The sequence below is a fragment of the Molossus molossus genome, unplaced genomic scaffold (assembly GCF_014108415.1).
Source record: "Molossus molossus isolate mMolMol1 unplaced genomic scaffold, mMolMol1.p scaffold_m16_p_9, whole genome shotgun sequence".
NCBI lineage: Eukaryota > Metazoa > Chordata > Mammalia > Chiroptera > Molossidae > Molossus > Molossus molossus.
Window position 1 is genome coordinate 90,002,418 of NW_023425403.1, and position 22,822 is coordinate 90,025,239.

The following is a 22,822-nucleotide window of genomic DNA, read 5'->3' on the forward strand; positions in this document are numbered from 1 at the left end:
ATGGGGATATAAAGTACAACATGGGGAATATAACCAATAATACTGTTATAACTATGTAGGGTGTCCGATGGGTACTAGACTCATTGGAGTGATCACTTAAATGTCTAATCACTATGCTGTACACCTGAAACTAATGTAATATTGTATGTCAACTGTAGTCAAAAAATAAATTTAAAAGTGAATTGATTAACTGCTGGAAGCTTGAGAGGTTAAAAACTCCTGGGAATCCCACCTAATGGGGCCTCCCACACTTTCATGAATTTTACCTCCAGAAGCACAATCAGGTTCTGAGGGTTAAAAACAAAGAAAAATCCCCTCTGATTCTGGAAGCAAGACAGGGCAAAGGAATCATTTTGAAATGTGCCCAGAACATGCAGTTTCTGACAAATGACTAGCCTCAAGGAAAACTACTTTATCAGGGGCTAACTAACATTGATTGAACCAAACCTAACCAAATGAAGAAAGGGAAATACCCAAATCAGGCCCCTCTACCCTTCCTGTCTGATATGGGTAGGGACACTTGTAAAGGTGAAGGCCTACAACATAGTCCGCCTAAAGGCTGAGACCTAATGATAGGACCACAACACTTCCCCTCCCTCCATACCTCACCTCCATATCAACAGGGAATCACAACTGCAGAATAGTAGGCTTGGATTCTATTTATAAAGGAGTCTCTAAGAAATCCCAAAGATAATAGAGTAGGCCAAAGAAAAGGACACTAGAAGAAATTTTAGCCTCTGACACATATAGCAACAGCAAACAGTAAACAGACTAACACCTAGCCAGATCAACATAAAACCTCATATACAGACCTATTTGTCTAAGTTCTTTTTATCCAATACATCATGTCTAGCACTTAACAAAAACAAAAAATTATAAGACATGCTAAAAGGCATAAAACAATCAAAACCAAATTCAAATATGAAAGTGATTTTAGAATTATTGGACCAACAATTTCAAATTACTAATATGCTAAAAGCTCTTATGGAAAAAGTGAATAACATTCAAGAGCAGATGGGGCCCTGGCCAGTTTGGCTCAGCGGTTGAGCATTGGCCTGCAGACCAGAGAGTCCCGGGTTCGGTTCCTGCTAGGGGCATGTACCACCAAAACAAAAAAGAGCAGATGGGTAATATAAGCATTAGATAAAAACTCTAAGAATCAAAAGGAAATGCTAGAAGTCAAAAACAGAAACAGAAATGAAAAATGTATCTCATGGGCTCATAAATAGACTGAACATGGCCTAAGAAACAATCAGTGAGCTAAAAGATGTCAATAGAAACTTCCTAAACTGAAATGAGGAAAAAATAAGAGAGAAACACAATATCCAAAAATGGCAGTACAACTTAAAAAGATATAACATATGCATACAGGAATACTAGAAGGAGAAGGAAGAGAGAAAGCAACAGGAGACATATTTAAGAAATAATGTTTGAGAACGTCCCAAAATTTATTAACAGACACCAAAGCACAGATTCAGAAAGCTCAGGGAACATGAAGCTAAATAAATACCAAAATATTTGCACTTAGGCATATCATATTAAACTGCAGATAATAAAAACAAAGAACAAAAAGCCTTAAAAGAAGCCAGAGATACCAGTAGAGAAAGGAATACCTTACCTATAGAGGAATAAGGTTAAGAATTATATACATGTGTCCTCAGAAACCATGCAAGAAAGAAGAGAGTGAAGTAAAATATTTAGAGCATTAAAATGAAAAAAACTACCAATTTAAAATCTTGTATCCAGCAAATTTATCATTCAAAAGTGAAGTAGAAAAAAACTTTCTCAAACAAAGATTGAGGAAAGCTGTCACCAGTAGACCCATCTTGATATACACCCCTATGTTCATAGAAGTGCTATTCATAATAGCTAATAGCTGGAAACAGCCCAAGTGTCCCTCAGTAGATGAGTGGATAAAAAAGCTGTGGTACATTTACACAATGGAATACTATACAGCTGTAAGAAAGATCTCTTACTCTTTGAGACAACATGGAGGGATTGAGTATTATGCTAAGCAAAATATGCCAATCAGAAAGGAACAAATATCACATGACCTCACTGATTTGTGGAATATAATGAACAAAATAAGCTGATGAAGAGAACAGATCCAGAGAAATGGAAGTAGGGAACAGACTGACAAACCTCAGAGGGAAGGGAGTGGGGCGGTGGGAAGAGATAACCAAAGATCTTTTATGCACATATGCATAACCAATGGACACACACAACAGTACAGTGAAGGCAGGGAGTTGGGGGTGGGAGCGGCAAGGAGGGGATCAAAGGGGGAAAGGAGAGGCATCCATACTAAAAAAAGGTAATAAATTAAGTATTAAAAAAGAAAGAAAGAAATGCTAAAATAAGTTCTCCAGAGAAAAGGCCTACATAATTTCTTTCTGGAAAAGATTTAGAAAATAAAATTTTAAAGGCATAATAAAAACTTTTATTTTTAAAATTCAAAATTGATCTAACACAGTTTGTTCAAAATGACAGCAACAATATATTGGATGATTATAGCTTATCAAAAAGTGTAATATCAGCAGTATTATAAGGGCTGGGAGGGAGGAAATGGGAATACTCTGTTAATATACCTGTGGTACCCATGAAGCAGCATCATGTTATTTGAAGGTGGATTCATTGTAAATGTATGTTGCAAACTTTAATGCAACAATTAAAAAAATATTTTAAAGATATAATTGATATGCTAAGAGAGGAAACTGAATTACATAAAATTCTCAATATCAGAAGACAGTGAAAGAGTGGAAGACAAATTTTAAAAGTACAAAGGCAATCAATAGAAAGATACATATTAATCCAACTACAGCAAGAATTTACTTTAAATGTAAATGGCTGAAATATTTCCATTTAAAGACAGAGACTGTCAAGTGGATACAAAAGTAAGACCCAACTATAAATTGTCTACAAGAAACCCACTTTAAATATAAAGATAAAGACAGATTAAAAGTGAAGGGATGAAGAAAGTTACACTATGATAAAACTAATCAAAAGAAAGCTAGAATAGCTACATTAATTTCAGGACAAGCAAACTTCAAAACAAGGAAAAGTTATCAGACATAAAGAGAGGCATTACATAATGATGAAGGGCTCAATTCTCTATGAATGCACAACAATCCTTATTAAATATTTCTTAACAACAGACCCTTATATTATGTGAGCCAATAACTGATAGAACTGAAATGAGAAGTTGATGAATCCACTATTCTACTTTAACACTGCTCCATCAGTAACTGGCAGATCCGTAGGAAGAAAATCAGAACAAACATTTTTGAACTGAACAATACTATCAATCAACTGGATCTAATTGACATCTAAACAATATTTAATCCAATAACAACAACATACACCTTCCCAAGCTCACAAGGAACACTGACCAAGATTAAGGGCCATAAAACAAAAAATAAATTTAAAGAACAGAAATCATACAAAGTATGCTCTTAGACCACAACTGTATTAAACTAAAAAGCAATACCAAATACCAAATATTTATGATAGATGAAAATTACCCAAATAGTGGAGATTAAACAGCACACTTCTAAAAAAAAAAAACCACACATACACATTGGTGGGGGGGGGGGGGAGGGGGGAGTCTCATAGAAACTTTTAAAAATATCAATTTAAAAGAAAATGAAAATACAACTTATCAAACTTCTGGGAAGCAGCAAAATCAGTGCTTTGAAAGGGCAAAATAAACCTAAGGCAAGCATAAGAAATAAAAATGAGAACAGAAATCAATGAAACTAAAAACAGCAAAATAAAAAAATCAACAAAGCCAAATCTCATTATTTTATCAATAAAGTTGATAAATTGCTAGCCAGGCCAACAAATAAAAAGAAACAAGACGCAAACAATATCACAAATGAAAGGGGACATCACTACTGATCCCGTGAACATTAAAAAGATAATACAGAATATTATGAATCAATCTATCCCCACAAATTTAATATCTTAGTTGAAATAGACCAATTCCTTAAAAAATACAACCTACAGAAACTTACACAAGAAAAAACAAACCGAATAGGATTATATCACTTGAAGAAACTTACTCAATAATTACCTTCCCAAACAGAAAGTACCAGGTCTAGATAAATCACCAACTATTTATAAAATGATGAATTCTACCAAATATTTAATAAATTCTGGAAAATATTTAATGAAATAATACCAATTTCCACAATCTCTTTCAGAAAGTGAAAACAGAGGAAATAATTCCTAATTCATTCAATGAGGCCAACCTAATATCAAAATCAGACGACATTTCAAGGAAAATTAAAGACTAATATCTCTCATTAAGACTGATATAGCCCTGACTGGTTTTGCTCAGTGGTTAGTGTCGGCCTATGGTCCAGAGACCCGGGTTTGGTTCCCGCTAAGGGCATGTACCTCGGCTGCAGTTTGTCCCTGGCCCTGGTTGGGTCGTGTGGGTGGCAGCCACTTGATATGTCCCTTTCATGTCGATGTTTCTCTCTCTCTCTCCCTCCCACTCTGTCTGAACAAAAAATATCGAAAAATGTCCTTGGGGGGGGGAAAAAAGACTGATATAAATATTCTTGACAAGCCCTGGCCGATATGGCTCAGCAGTAAGAACGTCACCTGCAGACCAGAGTCCCTAGTTCGATTCCAGCCAAGGGAATCAATGTTTCTATCTCACATCAATGTTTCTATCTATCTATCTCTCTCTCCCTCCAGCTCTATCTAAAGATTAATGTAAAAATATCCTGAGTTGAGGATTAAAAAAATAAATATCCTTAACAAAATAACAAATAAAATCCAACAATGTGTAAAAAGATGTATACCATGACCAATTTTTATTTATTCCATGTAGGCAAGGCTGATTCAATATTAAAAAATCCAATCATGTAATCCATCACATCAACAGGCCAAAATAAAGTCATACTATCTTATCAATAGATTCAGATTAAGCATTTGAAAAAAGCCAACATCAACTCATGATTTAAAAACCAAACAAATAAAAAACCTCTGAGGGCCCGGCTCATGTGGCTCAGTGTTTGAGCATCGATCCATGCACCACAAGTTCACCGGTTCAATTACCAGTCAGGGTACATGTCCAGATAGTGGGCCAAATCCCCAATGCGGGGCATGCAGGAGGCAGCCAACTGATGTTCTCTCTCATCAGTGTTTCTGTTTCTCTCTCCCTCTTCCCTTCCTCTCTCTCTAAAATCAATAAAGGGAAAAAAGTTTTTAAAAAACCTCTGAGGAAACTAGAATCAGAGAGGAACTTCCTCAATGTGACAAAAAAAATCTACAAAAAACCTATAGCTATATCATACGTATTGGTGAGACACTAGATGCTTTCCCAATTTAGGGAACAAGAGAAGAAAAAAATAAATAAAACTGTCTTTGCGAATCCCTATAAAGAAAAAAAAAACTCCTGCAATAAGCAACTATAGCATGGTTATAAGATACAGGTGATATCAACTGTTTTCCTATATATCAACAATGAACAACTGGAATTTGGAATTAAAAACACTTAATTTACATTAAAACGTAAAATAAAATATTTAGGTATAAATCTAACAAAATACGTACAAAGATATGAGAAAAATACTACAAAATGATGAAAAATCAAAGATCAAAATAAATGGACAGATATTCCATGTTCATAGATATAGTAAGACTAAATACAATTAGATGTCAGTTCTTCCCAAATTGATCTTTAGATCCAATGCAACCCCATTCAAAACCCCAGAAAGTCATTTTGCAGATAGAGACAAACTGATTCTAAAGGCTCTATGAAAAGGCAAAAGACCCAGAATAGCCAGCACGATACTGAAGAACAAAGTCAGAGGATTGACACTACCCAATTTCAAGACTTACCAAAAAGCTACAATATTCAAGACAGTGTGGTATTGGCAAAAGAACAGACAGGTCAGTGGAACGGAATAAAAAGCCCAGAAATAGATTCATACAAACATAGTCAACTGACCCGTGAAAAAGAAGCAAAGAACACTCAAAGGAGAAAGGACAGTTTTGTGTTTTTTTTTTTTTTTCAACAAATGGTGTTAGAACCGGACACACACAATTCATTCACCTTATACCTTTCCAAAAAGTTAACTCAAAATGGATCATAGAAAACTTACAGAAAATAACATAGGTGAAAATCTAGGTGACCATGGGTTGGTTTGGTGATGAGTTTTTAATTACAACACCAAAAGCATGATCCAGTTAAAAACAAAAACAAAAAAATGTTAAGTGGACTTCGGTAACATTTAAAACTGCACTAGGAGACACTATTAGTAGGACAAAATGAAAAGACAAGCCACAGACTACTTGTCAAACACTAAACTGGTAAAGGACTGGTATCCAAAATATACCCCCCAAAATCTTAAAAACTCAACAAGACAATTGATTTTTAAAATGGGCAAAAGATGTGGGCACTTGCCAAAGATGATATACCAAAAAAAGGCATTGTATATTGCTACGTGAAAGAAGCCAGTCTGAAAAGGTTCGAAATCCAACAATGTGACATTTTAGAAATGGCAAAGAGAAAGAGAAAGATTTGTGGTTGCCAGGGGTGGGGAGTGAGGGAAGGGATGAACAGGTGGAGCACAGACTTCTGTATGACCCTATAACTATAATAGAATATTATGTGCCAAAAGCCATACACTGTATGACAGAGTGAACCCTAATGTAAACTATAAACTTTAATAATGATATGTCAATATTAGGTTCCCTATTTGTAACATGCACCACAGAAAGGCAAGATGTTAATAACGGGAAAGTATAGGAGGGGACACCAAGTATTTGTGTGTGAGAGAACTTTGTACTTTCTGGTCTATTTTTCTATAAAACTAAAAGTTTTTTTTTTTTAAGTCAAATTAAATGCATACTAAGTAACATATCCCTTTTACCTACTTTAAACACTGACATTCTATATGAAATTTTCCTGAGAATATGTATTCTTTTGGGCAAAGATGTTTGGCTATCAGTGGTGCAAGAGAATTCTTTTAATTTTGACAGATCTTTCAAATGCCATCTTTGTTTCTTACTGATTATGTGCAGGTTTTGTCACCTCTGAGCTTTAGTATCTTCAAATGTAAAACAGAAAAATTACCTTTCTCACAGGTCAGCTGGATTAATTAGATAAATATTTATAAAGCACCCAGCCAGAGTAGGCATGCAAATGTTTGTTCCTTTCTCCCTCCTTTACCCTAAAAGTCTTTCTAATTCAGGTAAGGTAGAATATACCCTACACATCAAGCCAGTGTTTCTCAAACAAAGGTACCTATACACTAAGAGGCACAAACAACTATTAAATAAACAACTCGTGTCTTCCTGAAGCTCAATTTAAAATTTGGGAGAAAAAAAGTTAAATCTTTATCTGGCCATTTAAAACATTATTATACTGCCCTGGCCGGTTTGGCTCAGCGGTTGGAGTGTCAGCCTGCGGACCAGAGTCCCGGGTTTCGTTCCCGTTAGGGGCAAGTACAAAAAAAAAAAAAACACAAAAAACATTGTTATACCAAAACAACGTTGCTATAGCGGAATAGTTGCACTGTTATTTCAAAAGGCAACATAAAACTATGCTTGTATTAGAACTTAGGTCTCATCCTCAGGCTTCTAGACTTCTTTGTCATTTCTGCTGTTTGGTAGATATTCCATACTTTTCTACAAAAGCACTGCCTTTCATTTCTAATTTTAATTGTTACTAAATACAAGTTCATTTTCTTCTCAATGTCAATCATGTGTCAACAGTTTAGCTCCAATGGGCCTGATTACCCTTAAGTTAGCAAGAACCTAAAATAACATTTTACATTACAAAAGTCATTTAATATGAAATGTATGGTTATCAGAGTCAGAATTCAGCAAATAAAATATAAAATGTAGACTGTACTTTTACTATTTCTCAAGGTTTTAGCTATTACTTTGAGTCATTTTCTTCTCCTCTAAACTGTGAACATTACCCCTTGTATAAATACACTACTAGCCTAATTTTCAGAAAAACAAAATATTTTGCATATCACTATATAACTCTTTTACTCAACAGAATCAACATGCATAAAAGCAAGCACTCTAACTGGTAAATATGTACAGATAAACAAAGTGGCATGAGTATTCCAGAGCCAAACACAGGGTGAGCACACCTATACTGTCTTGGTCCAGTGTCATACATTAAGGAAAACCATGATGAACTGAAGTATGTTCAGAGATCTAAAAATCTTTTAAGGATCTCAAAACCATACTACATGAACAAGAATAAGAAAACAGAGGTGCTTAATTTGTAGGAAAAAAAAACTTGGCTTGGAATTGATGACCTATAACAGCCATGTTAAAAGTCCTGAAAACGGTCATATTTGGGGGGAGGGGGGCGGGATCAGACTTGCTGTGTTTTCCAGAAGTAGGATCTGTGTGAAGGCAACAAAGCACAGGTAAGTACAGGTCTCTGAGCATGCAGTCAAGAGACTTGAGTCCTACAGACATTTATTAATTATGTGGCATTAGAAAAATATGTGATATTCCTGGATATCAATTATCTTGTATATAAAATGAGGGCACTAAACTAGATGATTTCTAAGATAATTTTCAAATAAAAAATGACATAGAAGTAAATTCTGTATCAACTTAACATTAGAGCATCTTGAACATGGAACCAGCTACCTTATGAAGTCGTGAGTTCTCAGTAGCTCTTATCAACACCATCATTTGTTCTAAAGGTCAAAGTGGAATAGATAGCAAACGATATGGTGTCCCCCAAAAATGTATATACACTTAACAGGTGATAGCTCAATTGATGTTTCTTTTTTTTTCAGATTTAACCCACTGGAATTTATAATTATTCAAAGTGTGTATACATTTCCTGGGACACCGTATATTTGAAGTAAAAGCCAAGTGTCCACAAGCTGTTCTTACAAGAATTAAAAGATAGGATGGAAGATCATTGTGTTTAATATGCTGCCATCTACTGAGTAAATCAGTAATTTAATTCTAGAAAAAAAAAACCTAATCAGCCCTGGCTGGTTTGGCTCAGCGGTTAGAGCATCGGCCCATGGACCAGAGAGACCTGGGTTCGGTTCCCGATAAGGGCAAATACCTCGGTTGCTGGGGTTGTGGGGTGGTAACCGCTCGATGTGTCTCTCTCACATCAACGTTTCTTTCTCTCTCTCTTCCTTCCTCTTTCCCTCCCACTCTATCAGAAGATAAATGCAAAAATGTCCTCGGCTGAGGATAAAAAATTTTTTTTAAAAAACCTAATCATTTTTCTAGCTCATCTGTACCGAATATTGCATTTTCCTTTGTTTCTAGATATACTAAACATGCTAACACTTGACTCGTTGAACCTACTTAGTATTCCTTAAAGAATAATAATATATCTTTCTTCTCTGAATGATTTTATCTACTAGCCAACAATATTATTTCTTAACCCATAATTACAATGTTTAAGTGAAAGTTTATAAAATGAATTTCTCAAACCACTTCAAGTTTGTAAAACTTAAATTTTACAAATCACTCAGTGGAGCCACTGTTTTCTAAGTTCTGGGTATCATTTAATAAAAATAAGCATTCATAGCAAAATTGAAGCCAGGTAATAATCTCATGGAATATGTACTCAACTTTCCATGCAAAATACAGTATTTTAATAATGCTCAGGACCTAAGAAATATTAAACATGAATCATAAACACTGAGAGAGCAAGGATAGGAGATGCCTTGGCATAGAGGAGGTCAAGCACACAAAGGGGAGGATATCCGTGGATATATGTTTCTAAATGTACTCCAAAATCACCCCAAAACAAAGTTTGTTGTTTATCCATTTCTCTTTTTGGGGAGAGATTTTTAGGAAAAATTATTTTCCTAATTCTATATTTCTGAAAATCCAAGGATATCTGTTACAGTTCCCTTTATCATCAGACATTACATTGAACACATTTTGAACATTTTTCTACCTATGCCATACCTTACCTCTTGAGTAGAGTTCCCTTTGATCATAATTCCTGAAAACTCCGATGGATATTTCCAAGTTCCCTAACATTTCACTGCAGCAATCTAATTGCCTTAGATGTATATATTAGTGGGAAAACTATTTTAGAGCACCTATGTGCTTATTTTAGAAATACAAATTCTTCACATTTTAGACCTAAATTAGTATTAAGTCTGTTTAATGGGAAATAAAAAATACTTCAATAAAAAGCAAGAAATTGCTTAGAACATCTAAGCACTGACATTTTGCTCAATTATTTCAATGTAGCAAAGTAAAATAAGATCTGTGCACATATTTACAGTAAACTGTAAGTCACACTGCTTATGTGTCATGAACATTTTTAAGATAGAAACTATTAAAAAACTGTTTCCTCACTAAAGAAAATTTATACTATAGTTAATCTACTCAATTATGATGAAACAATAAGCCTAGTTCTTATAAAGGTAACCTGTGTTCAACATTCTGTAATATTTTTGTTTTAAAGCTATTGATGGTGTGGGGAAGAGCCCATGTAATAAAATTAATTAAATTATTTAAAACAAAATGTTTGAACTTTCTGGTGCAAGATTATTATTTAACACCCCACACCCTACCCTTTCATACACATATAAAGATAAGTTTTTTTGTATTCAAGTAAAATACAGCCTTCCATTGAAATATTGTCTGTAAACCTTTTAGTAGCTCTAACTCTAAAATCAAAATTTTATCCACAGAACACTTCCTCATCTTTTCCAAACTTACCAGACTAATAAAGCCAAGAATTTTAACTTCCTTTCCCACCTCCCCAAATATAGTAGCTATTCTAAATTATAATTTCCTTTTCTAATTCTTTTTTGGTAAGGTATAATTTCTTTGAGAAGCCAAATTATTTCATTTAATCCATAAGTTGTCATTAATTCAACTTTAATGTCTTGCCTAGGACCCCATCATGTTTATTTTTAATCTTTGAAGTCCACTTCTTACATAAGTTTTCTTCAAATCAAAAGGAAAATCCTCTTGCTTCTAGCAGACTCTGCATAGAAAAGGTAAATTGTTCCAGTGGCTTCAATTAAGCTTAGGTATCTATAAAAACCAGAATCATTAAAACCAAATTTTATCCTTCTCCATGTTGTCTTGATATCAGGTTAAAAGCAACAGACTCTTAAGTCAGTAGTTCACCTTCTACAAATATTTGCTCAATCAAAACACAAAAATATAAAACATTTTTCTTCTCCTGTTATAAATTAGGTAGTCTCCAATCAGCCATTCTTTTCAAATGTGTTTTTCTGGATATAGGAGCTGTCTTTTGCATGCTATTTTGTAAGATGTTACATTTTCATCAATCTTGCTTTTGAAAGATTTAACCATATTATTCCTAATATATGTAACTTTGACTCAAGAGTTTTCATGGTTTGCAAAACTGACATAAAAAAATGGCATCTAAAAAAATCCAATTCCTGAAGTTAATCATGAAAATGCAAAAATAGACTAAATAGATCACCTATTTCATAAATTTGGCACTGGGTGACCCGATAAAGAATCATTTTAATTTAACAGTTTAAAAACTGTTTTCTCAAAAAAGATTAACATACACAGGGTAGGATATATATTTAGAAATACTTGGAGAAAGACACATAAAATCAAAATACACTTAAAAATATTGTAGTTTTCAATTTCTACTCCTGAAACAAAAATAAGCCATTTATCAGTAAGTGCATTTTTTTCAAGGAGAAAATATTTATTAGTTTTCAAATGATCACAAATAATACAAATATTACACAGTCATTCTAGAAAAAAATTATCTTATAATATTCATAAAATAAACACTGAAAAATATGATTGCATATTGTGACATAAAATATTTAAAAATCTGAAAGAAAAATGTATTAAAATAAAAATTTAAATAAACAAATCAATTTACATTAATATACAAGAAGTTTCACTTTTAAATAGCTTTTAGTGGCACGAGGTGAATAGAAATGCACTTACATTTCTTTTGCAAACTTTAAGGAACAGAGCTAAAATTTAATCAAAGCATGAGATTAAGAGATTAAATCACTTTTCATCTTTCAAAACTGAAACAAAAGGCTAATAATCTCACAGGCCATTAACTGATTCAAAGAGTTTAACTTAATTTCCAAGAAATATCACTTTCAATCCCCCTGAGTTCTTTCTAAAATGTTGAGCAGTTATTTTTAAAATTTGTTCGTTAAAACTATCTTTATTAACATGTTATATACAAAACAAATCAAGCATAAAAAGCTGTAATCATTTATGAAAATTCAGAACTATCTAAAGAAATTTTAGTTTAAATTGATCTTTTAAGCTTACTTTAAAGTACTACACATATAAAAATTTACTTGTAATTAATCAGGGAAAAAGAGGTCCAATAGTTAAGAAAAGACTAAAGGCTAGGTTATAACTTAGCCAGTGTTTCTAGATTCCTAAAACATCTCAGAGGCTTCCATATTAATAAATCTACAATTTCTGTACCAAATAAAACAAACTGGCAGCATGGGGTAACTTTTAAAAATTTCTTTAATATCTTTGACTGACCAGTTAATATATACCAAAAAGAGAAAAAGAAAAATTTTGATAACTAATACCACCAATTAATTGATAGTTTGGATAATTATCTTGCAACACTTACACGTCCTACTAATTGACTTTGTTTCAGTATCATTCAAACTTTATGCCTTCAATGCCTCGAGTTTAACGGGTATTTACTATTTTAGAAAAAGGAGCAAGCTACTTTCATCTCAGAAGATGTCTCTTCTATTTCTATACTGAAATCATTATTGATTTGACAAATGAGAATAAGGCTCAAGACCAGAAAAAGATAAGTTATGAGTGTAGCCCTAATTTTAAAAGTAATTTGGGAGTAATTAAGAAGTTCACCTTTATTTCTATTTTCTTTCAGTGTTAGGCAACATAAAACAGTTTCATTAAGTTTTTTGAACCTCTTATCTACTAAAAAAATGTTTGCCTGCTTGATTTTAAGGTGATTTTTCAATCCCACAAATCTTTTAAATGAAACAGATACAGAGAGCTGCTTTTAAAAGAAAGGAGTCTCTCATGCTTCCTCTATTTCAGTCTTCTGAATAGAAAGGAATATTTTCATGGCCATGTAAAATTCCGATCTGAAAAAATTATTTCATTATTTGAGCCTTTCCATTTCCAGACCAAGAGTACACCAGAGTAAATCTTAAAGTTTATAAATGACAAGATCAGGTGGCTCTCATCCTTGTGTCTTCTAGATATAGTGCATGGCTCCGTTCACCACTGCCTTCCAAACTGCAGGTGCTGCATGTGTGACAGATATCATCCATGAAGGCTCTGCTAGAAGAGTTCCTTTTGCTGAAGAAGTATGATGTTTACCAGTTGAAAGAAATCTGGGCAATTAGAGAACAAATAAACCGGTCTCCCATTATCAAGATACCTGGAGTCACAGAAGGAATCCACCAAGGAAAAATGAAAACTTGCCAAAAGCACCAAGTTCACATTCTACCCATTGTAGATGACAAGAATTTCATGGAATCAAATCCTGCCCTTGGCATCAAAGAAACTAAGAGAAAACCATTTTAATGCCATGGTAAAAATCTAGGACAAGGCTTTTGCCACAAATAACATTATTCCTAGAGACTAGAAAACTACTTGTGAGTATATTTAATATAGCTTTCAGGGATATTATATCCTGAAACTTATATTCATTCATATTTATCTTATTAAAGAATGAAACCTAGATTTGACAGTAAAACCATAACAGTACTATCATTTAATCTTCTAAAAGATCTAATTAATATGAAGTCCTAAAGTTCGAGGTAGGAAAAAGACCAAAAATTTCTCACTAAAAGGGTAGGATAATACCTGGACATCAGACTGTGTAAGTTAGGAGAGTTCAGATGTCCAGCTTGCCCAAAGATGAAATACAGAAACTTCTTAATTACTGGACTATAAAAGAGTACTTAGAAGTCAACTAGTACCATTAAAAGCTAAAATGGGCAAATATTCCCTTTTTAAAAGTCCTGTGTACTACACAGGCATTCACCAAATCAAGTGCCCAAAATTATCCATTGCTTTAATTATCTGGAGAGAAAATTAAATAAATTTTAGGTCTCTTTTTTGAATGGGCACTAATTAGCATTCTTAGAAAAAACAAACAGATTGCAGCCCCACTCAGCTCTAATATGAACCCAAGGAGTTTACCAATATAATTATATGGGCAATGGAAGGACACTCCAATCTACAAATAAACCCAAGTAAATAATGGAAAGCACCCACTTGTTTATTATCCTTTCCCACTCTCTCCAGAAGCTGGATATTCTGCCTCCAAGGGTTCAGTGGAGAAAGTGGACCCCTGACGTCAAAAGCTCTCCGTGGTCTTGGCTGTATCTGTGGTTCTAGGATCACTCCTTGCACCTCTGGTAGGAGAGAAGCACTGAAATAGAGAGCTGAATATAGATTTAAGAGAAAATTCTTATTAAGAAATTACATTCTCTGGTCATTTGAGTTTGTAAAGACTTATCCTCAGGATAAAAAGGAGCTACCTTTGGGCACTTTCTTTAGTGCCATAATTTGAATTTTAGAAGCTGTCCCCACAAATGGTTATTCCTCAGTAACTATTAAGAAGGGACCTATTTTGGTCTGAGCCATAACACACTCTGTGACAAACCACTCAACTTCAAGTGGTGAAGACTGAATTGAAAAATGATAAATTATAACTGGAAACAAGATCACAGTTGTCTTAAAGGGACAGGGAAAGGCACTCAACCTCAGATATATTAAAGGAGGAGTCCCAGTTACTCTTCTGTAAAAGAGAAGAAGATGGATTGAAAAGCAGAAACAGAAAAATCAAGCATATTAACAGAAATACTAATAAACCTTGGAATTATTTAAGAAGCAGAATTTGTTCTTGGTTTTTAAGTCTTTAGTAATTTAAAGAATTAATCAGACTACAGTCCCATATTATAGCAATACAAAGCTAAACCTGAATTTTATCAAGCTATGACTACTGTTACTGAAAAGATTTATTTCTTCAAGCACTCATATTTCAAGTGGAAGGGCAGAATAGTGGACATAGGTAATACAGACTAAAAATCTTTTTAAAACATATGATCATTTGGTTTGAGGTCAAGAAGGACCAGGAAATAATCATTAATGGCTACAATGCAGAAATTAAAGCAGTAAGATACACTCAAATAATAGATGATGGTAAAGATACTGAAAAATAGTTTGCATTGTTATAGGAATAAGGTAAATAAGAGAAGGAAGTTCAAAGCATATAGCAACTGATCAAGGAAAAGCTGAAAGGAGAATAAGATAGGCAGACATGTATTTAAAGTTACAGGGACTGCAGGATAAATTTTAACAGTGGAAAACAGATCAACTATACTGTAATACAGAGTGATACATCCCTATTAAGTTTCAGATCTTATTCTAAATAGAAAGGTGCTGCATATTCCTGCAGTATGGAACACAGTCACACTATCCTATTTCAGGGACATATTATATTTTGGGATACATTAAGAAAAAAATACTATCAAGCAATCTCTCTCTCACACCAACTGGTTATCACAAGGGTTCCTTACCTGTTAGTGGAACGAGGGTTGTGCTCTCTTGCTCTATCAATCAACCAAAAAAGGTTATAATCTCAGCACTAAGAAGGCAGCAACCAACCAAAGTTAATACTTTAGTGCCTTCAACTTCCTCCTGGCTCTGCCAGCCAGTTTGGAAATATACCAACAGCTGAAAAGGAATGGTTATTCCATTACCTAACAACATTTGGACCAAATTTATTTTTAAAGCCTAAAGATGAAAGAACAAGCTAACACTTCTACTTTAGGAATATATTAAATTCTGTACAAGTGAGAAATGAAAACAGTTTGGACTAAGAAAAGGAAATCTACATATTTAACCATCAAATCTATAATTTCCAAAAATTAAAGAAATAATGAAAAAAGAAATCTAAAAGATGTCAAGGGGTGAAACTGCCATCTTGCAAGAGGGATCAAATTAATAACTATAAAAATATTTTATGAGGCTTTGTGCCAGCTTTTTTTTTTTTTCATGTTAAGTTTCCAACAGAACTTAAGTTCTGAAGTCTTTTAGTTTTAAAGAGACCATAGAGAGTGTATTTTTTGAGCAGTAGCTTAAAACAGTATTTTACAGTATAATCACATTGAGGAAGTATATGAGGAATGACTAGAGGAAAGGAGTAAAAATTAGAAAAAGAACTGAATACTGAGTATCTCAAGAAATAAAATCTAATTAGATATTTTCAAGAGTCCAAACATCCCAAATAGATTAACAAAGTATTCCACAGTTGGAGTTCCTAAGGGATGGCTCTTTAGCAGATGAGAAAGGCTTAAAATTAATACACCAGAGCTATCTTATTTATGTATTCATTGTACCTACACGGAGGAAAGAGGTGCTACAAAAATGCTTTTAAAATTAAATAATCATCCTCCACAGTCTTTTCTAATCAATTTCCTTGACAAAGCATTCCTTTTCATGTCTAATATTTCAATATAAACCAGGAAATTTATTAAATATTTCCAAATTAATGAGATCTTAGTAAAACTTAACTTAAAGTTAAAAATATATTCAGAAATTATAAACAAGATAATCTTCCAAATTTCCCAGTTTTCTTGAATACTAATAAGTAGTAACATATCTGAATGAAAATATAGGCCAAAAGGGAACATTTCATTTTGAAGAAGAAATACACCTAATTTTTAAGTTTTCAGATCCACTTTACTTTGAAAATAAAAACAACCCCCAAGAAGTCATATCTTATTCAAATTGATATTGGGCTTACATAGATCACTCATAAAATTTCCCCTTCAGTAGGAGCTCCAAAGTCTTGATTATCATTCCCCACAGAACATATAACTAAAAATAAAACAAACTTAGATTTTTTTTTTTTAAATAGCAAATATCATTGAGTTATATATAAGGCAAGTGAGTTGACTGGAGTAGATCCACTTACAAACTTTTCCCAAGTCAGATTACTTTCAGGATATAACTTCTGTATTTTGACTGAAGTACCAAAGCTTATAGATTCAATATATTTATACTCAAAAATAAACAAACATATTTCCCTAAACAGAAATTATTTTGAATCACTGAGGAGGGCTGGTATCACTCTTGCTTTAGGAGTGAATAATGTATGGAGACTGAATTTGATATTACACCATTTATAAAGAAAATGTAAAAGGCACTTTCAAAATGAGATCATTGATCAAACAAGAAAGCAGTTTTTGTGAGACTTAATGGAGGCTCATAAGAATGACACAGTAGGACCTTACCTAATTCTATTTTAATAGATGGTATTTTTCTGTGTGATGCTTCAAAAGGAAAAAGAGTAAGTACTCCACTACAAGACTGCACTAGAGAATAAATTCCAAACCAAAACCAACAAAATCAAAGGAACTCAAATAGTTGTTCCAGTACATCAACAAAATTATTTTAACATTTTCCATAAATACTTAAATTTTTAAAGGATTCAGTTATAAATATAACTAAAAATCCAGTTATATTCTAATCAGAAGCAATAAATCTAAGTGTTTTATATATAAATATACTGAGAAAGTCTCCTGAAATGCACAAACTAGACTATGGGCAATATTTGTTCTCAATACTAAATTATTAAATGAGCACATACTGCTAGTTTTAAGCATTTCTCATACTGAAGAAAGAGGAAAAGCTACACCTAATCATTTTTAAGCAATGAAATGGAAGGTAACACATTTTTACAGAATATCATTTCTACTCACTTTTGCTATAACTGATCTGAGGTTGAAACTAGTTTAAAGACTTACATAGATCACTCATAAAACAAGACATTCTACACTAAATTGGAAGCATGATGTAATATACGTTCCCTATTCATCTTTTATGATTCTTTTTACTGGTTCTAAGGCATGTCTACAAAGAAAAATAATTTCTTACAAATCCCTCCAAGTGTCCAGAACAACCTGGCTGGCATTAAGAAGAGAATGAAAGGACATCCTTAACAGAAAGAGTGAGTTTTTTTTATCTCCAGCCCCTAGAGAAGAGAGCTTGGCACACTGAGTTAGGTAAATTCAATAAGTATTTTACAAATGAATGAAGCCTACTGATCAAAAAACAAAAAGAATTTTTAATCAAGTGGCTGATATCTAAAGTAGACACTAAAGATTCAACTTTCTAATTCTGAAGAAAATAAAAATTATCAAAAGTATTACTTTCATGGATCTCTTTTGGGGATCAGCTTCTAGGATTAATTTTTTATTATGGTCAGCTGAAACTTCAGAGGTATTATCCTGAGATGATTCCAATTTTAGCTAAATTAGAGCACCCATTATAAATTTTCTAATGTTCTTTTTCCAGATTTAAAATTAGTAGGAAACCCAGCTGGTATGGCTTAGTGGATTGAGCGTTGTCCCATGGACTGAGAGGTCCTGGTTTGATTCCAGGTCAGGGCACATGCCCCGGTTGGGGGATCAATTCCCAGTAGGGGACATGTAGGAGGCAGCCAATCGATGTTTCTCTTTCACACTGATGTTTCTATCTCTCTCTTCCTTCCTCTCTCTCTCTCTAAAAAATGAATAAAACCATATATTTTTTTAATTGGTAAGAAAATAAACCAGATATTATTGCCAGGACATCCAAATTCAAATTTTCAATTTTAAAAAGTGAGTGATATTGCCAAAAGGCAAACAAACAAGCAAAACCCAACTTACTTAGAAGGTATTGTATTGGCTCTGGAGAAAAAGATTATTTCTAAACCACAATGTTGTATATATTGTCAAATGGGATACACTTTAAAATATCAAAATAGGGAAGTGAGGATACACAGTTAAACATGGAAAGCAATTTCCTAAAAGAGAAGAAAATTGTAATGAGAATAAAAAACCCTAGCTATTACAGATGTTTTAAACACTCAAACCAAATTCCAAGGTTTATCAATATATTTTCTTTTCATCCTTTTGGAAAACATACCATCCAAAATGTTACTAGGATTCAAATTACTTCACTATGTTTAAATATCAACTATTTGTTAAAAGATAGACAAGATGCCCTGGCCGGTTTGGCTCAGCGGTTGGAGCGTCGGCCTGCGGTCCGGAGAGATCCGGGTTCGGTTCCCGCTAAGGGTACGTGCCTCGGTTGCCGTTTGTCCCCGGCCCTGGTCATGCAAGTGGCAGCCACTCGACGTGTCCCTTTCACGTTGATGTTTCTCTCTCTCTCTTTCCCTCCCACTCTATCTGAACAAAATATTGAAAAATATCCTCGGGTGAGGATAAAAAGAAAAAAAATTTTTTTTTAAAAAGATAGACAAGAAAGAGGTAACCTGTGACTTCATGTTCCTCCAGTTTATAAGAAATAAAACAAATAAAAAAGCAATAATGCACAATATATTTTTAAGAGTAGTTAATCCACTACAAAATAAAAGATAAATAGCAATCATAAAAATATATATCAATTATAAGAAAGTCAACTTCAGGATCAAGTTGCTTTTAAAAAGACAACATTAGGGTTTAAGAAGAATAAACACAAAAATGTTAAATTTGCCAATGCCTCCTTTGGGAAAAAAAAAAAAAAAAGGCTTCTATAGTCCTAGCCAGGTGGCTCACTTGGTTGGAGCGTTCGTTGTCCCATACACTGCAGGTTCAATTCCCAGTCAGGACACATACTTAGGTTGCAGGTTTGATACCCGGGTCTGGGCAACTGATCAATGTTTCTCTCTCTCCCCCTTCCTCTCTCTCTAGAATCAATAAACATAGCCTCAGGTGAGGAATTTTTTTTAAAGGTTTCTATATTTAACAAAAAAAGAAAATCTCAATGAAAATAACTTTAAGAAAAATCTCTAAATCACTGTGGCAATTTTTTTCCATAATTAACTTAGCCCCCCCTTAACTTTTACTTCTCTAACATCTTTTTTGCCTGTTTATTTTGCTAGTATGAAACATTTGGCTTTGTTCTAATGATGACCAGCATATATTTAAGTATATATGGGAAGAAAAAAAGGATCATCTTTCAACCACGTTTTTATTCCAGGATTCTGTGTTATGCTACATTCTTAAGTGCATTCAGAGAAAGATGAAAATAAAAGACTATAGTTAGGAAAAAATGTTTTACAAATTAAGCTGTCTTTACATTAATTCCTTTATGATTCTTAAGTATCTATGACAAGAAATATGATACACCAGTCAACAACAAAAAGATGTTAAAAAATTAAATTCAAAAGGGTCTTTTCAAGCAAAAATCAAGTGATGCTAAAATTAATGGGTAGAAGTATGATAAGAAACAGGTTATTTACTTGGTCTCAAAATAGCTCCCCACAAGACTCTTGCTATTTACAAAGAGAAAAAGAGCAATTTAACATTGTAGAAACCTGGCAGACACTTCATTAACCAAATGATCAAGATAACAGCACCAGTAATGGAACAAATCGATAGCATGTGCCTCCTTATATAATGCACTGAAAAGAACATAACATCAATTCTGTGGTATGTTTGCCAAAAATACAATCTCAATCTGATCATGAAAGAACATCAGACATACAAATCGAGGTACATTCTAACCATCTAGTACTCCAGTACTCCACAAGTGAGGTAGTCATGAAAGACAAAGAAAGAATGAAGAACCAGCCCAGAATGAAAGAGATGAGATCCTATATTGAATCCTGAACCAGAAAAGGGTAGTTTAGCGGAACATTTACAGATTGGTTAGTATTAATCACTGATTTCTATATTTGTTTTATGGTTTTATAAAATATAAATATTAGGAAAAGCTGAATGAAAGTAAGGGAATTTTTTGTAGTATTTTGCAACTTTTTAATAAGTCAAATTATTTTAAAATAAAGTTATGGGGGTTGGAAGGGGCCTAAAATATGGTGACGAAAGATGGTTTGAATTTGGGCAGTAGGCACACAGTACAACATTCAGATTTTGTATGAAAGAAATGTACAACTGAAACCTATATGATCCTACTAACCAATGTCACCCCAATAAATTTCATTTAAAAAATAAAACAGAGTTCTGAATAACATACCATAGTTGACACATCTATGGAATATCTATTGAAAAGAAAAATGTATCTACATTTTTTATTGATATGAAAAGCTGACTTGAATCTTTCTTTAAAAACTAATCCTAATGGAAATGACAGCATCACGGCATGTTCTGTATTAATATCAGTAAAGTAATCAGATGGTGATAATCTTGCATATATAATTTCTTTGGTAAATAGGTCTCTGTACAGAGTACTGATTCAGAAAAAAAAAAGTTTGTGAGATATCAAAAGATAAAATCTCGCCTACAAACACAGAAACTGAATGATGTTTATATTGAACAACTAGTGTGGAAATTAACTTTGGACTATAGCAAGCATTATGATAGAGTAAATGAACACAAAAACAAAAGGTCTTTAAATGTAATTTAACATGTGTGAATTTTTATTCCTGCATTATAAAATGGAAAAAAAAATAAAATTTTCTGCTCATTTCTTTAAAAATTTCCATAGGAAACAAAATTCAGTGCCATAAATATCCCTTTTACTTTTTTTTTTTTACTAAAAGTCAAATGATAGAACTCCCAAATAATTTATCTTCCCTATCTTATAAATAATTAGCCTCCCTATCTTATAAAATCAGTCACAAATATTCATAACCTTTTGTTTTATTTTTAACATGAGAGCTTAAGTAAAGTAATACATTCTGCATTTTATATATAGTGCCTCATTCAATCCTCACAATAACTCTATGACAGAATAAGTATTACAATCATCAAAATTTTGCTGATATGGTAGCTAAGGTACAAAGTAGTAAAGTAACTCACCTAAGAACACACACTTCGTAAGTTGTAGAACAGAAAATTCAAAACCAGTTTGTCTCCAGGATTCTGAGTTTTAACTAATTTTATACTTTTCCAATCATATTATTCTTTTTAACAATTAAATTTTCTGTTAAAATATATTTGAATTTTTTTGAAATATATTTTTATTGTTTGTTTTTGTTTGTTTTGTAAGAGAGAGAAGAAGGAAGAGGGAGAGAGAGGGAGACATGGACGAGAGAGAAACATTGACTAGCTGGCTCCTGCACTCCCCCTACCAGGGATCAAGCCCACAACCCAGGCATGTGGCCTGACTGGGAATCGAACCAGCAACCTCATGGTGCATGGGTCGATGCTCAACCACTGAGCCACAACAGCCTGCCTCTTTCCTTCAATTTCATTTAAACAAAGATCACTGGACAGTTACTTGCTTTACCATTTCTATCAACCTATAAAAGTTTGACAAGGCAATGAAACTTGTAAGTAAACTGTAGCAAAACTTAGTATCAGCAACATAAATAATCTAGGAATAGACATTTCTATTGAACCTGAAAAGTCTATATCTAAAGTATGTTGAATTTGTAATCAGAAATCCCTCTCACTTTTAAGTACTACAAAAAATCAAGATGCAGAAAGTTTTTTTCTAATTTCAATTTCTAGTTTATATGTTACATATCTACTGACTTGCCTAACAAAGAATAGTTTTGTAAATGTGTAAGAATCCTAGGAAAAAAATTTTAATTCTGGCATTTTTCTGACTATTCACAGCTTTCATAGCTAATTCTACTTTCCACATATTTTGAAATCCCATTCTTTTTTTTTTCCCTCACCCGAGGACATTTTTGCATTTATCTCCACATATTTTTGGAATAAGATCTTTATATTCACAATCCATGTCTTGAAAAGAAAAATACTGCCAAAGAGAAAATGGTGAAAAAGAAAAAGAATATCACCATCAAGTTAAACTTAAGAAATATGATTTGATATAAGAGATATGTGAAGCTTAGTTAACATGGTATAAGCTATCTATAAAACTTTGTAGGAGCCACAACAAATTCTGGATAAAGTTTCTCAATTTA

General features: G+C 33.1%; 1 protein-coding gene across 4 annotated transcripts in view; it reads right to left on the reverse strand.

The window, feature by feature from the left end:
- The window catches only part of TSC22D1 (TSC22 domain family member 1), a 159,032-nt gene that overhangs the window by 111,124 nt on the left and 25,086 nt on the right, over positions 1-22,822 (reverse strand). Inside the window, exons 2-3 of one of the 4 annotated variants that reach the window (XR_004958071.1) lie at positions 14,212-14,381; positions 12,323-13,322 (exon numbers count right to left, since the gene is read on the reverse strand). The exons of 2 other annotated variants lie outside the window; for them this stretch is intronic. Coding sequence is in view for 1 of the 2 variants with exons in the window: in XM_036249844.1 (XP_036105737.1) it covers positions 14,294-14,381 (88 nt within the window). In the remaining variant the exon portion in view is untranslated. Of the gene's footprint in view, positions 1-12,322; positions 13,323-13,746; positions 14,382-22,822 lie in introns of those variants that run through there. One more of the 4 variants, XM_036249844.1, reaches the window with a different exon arrangement.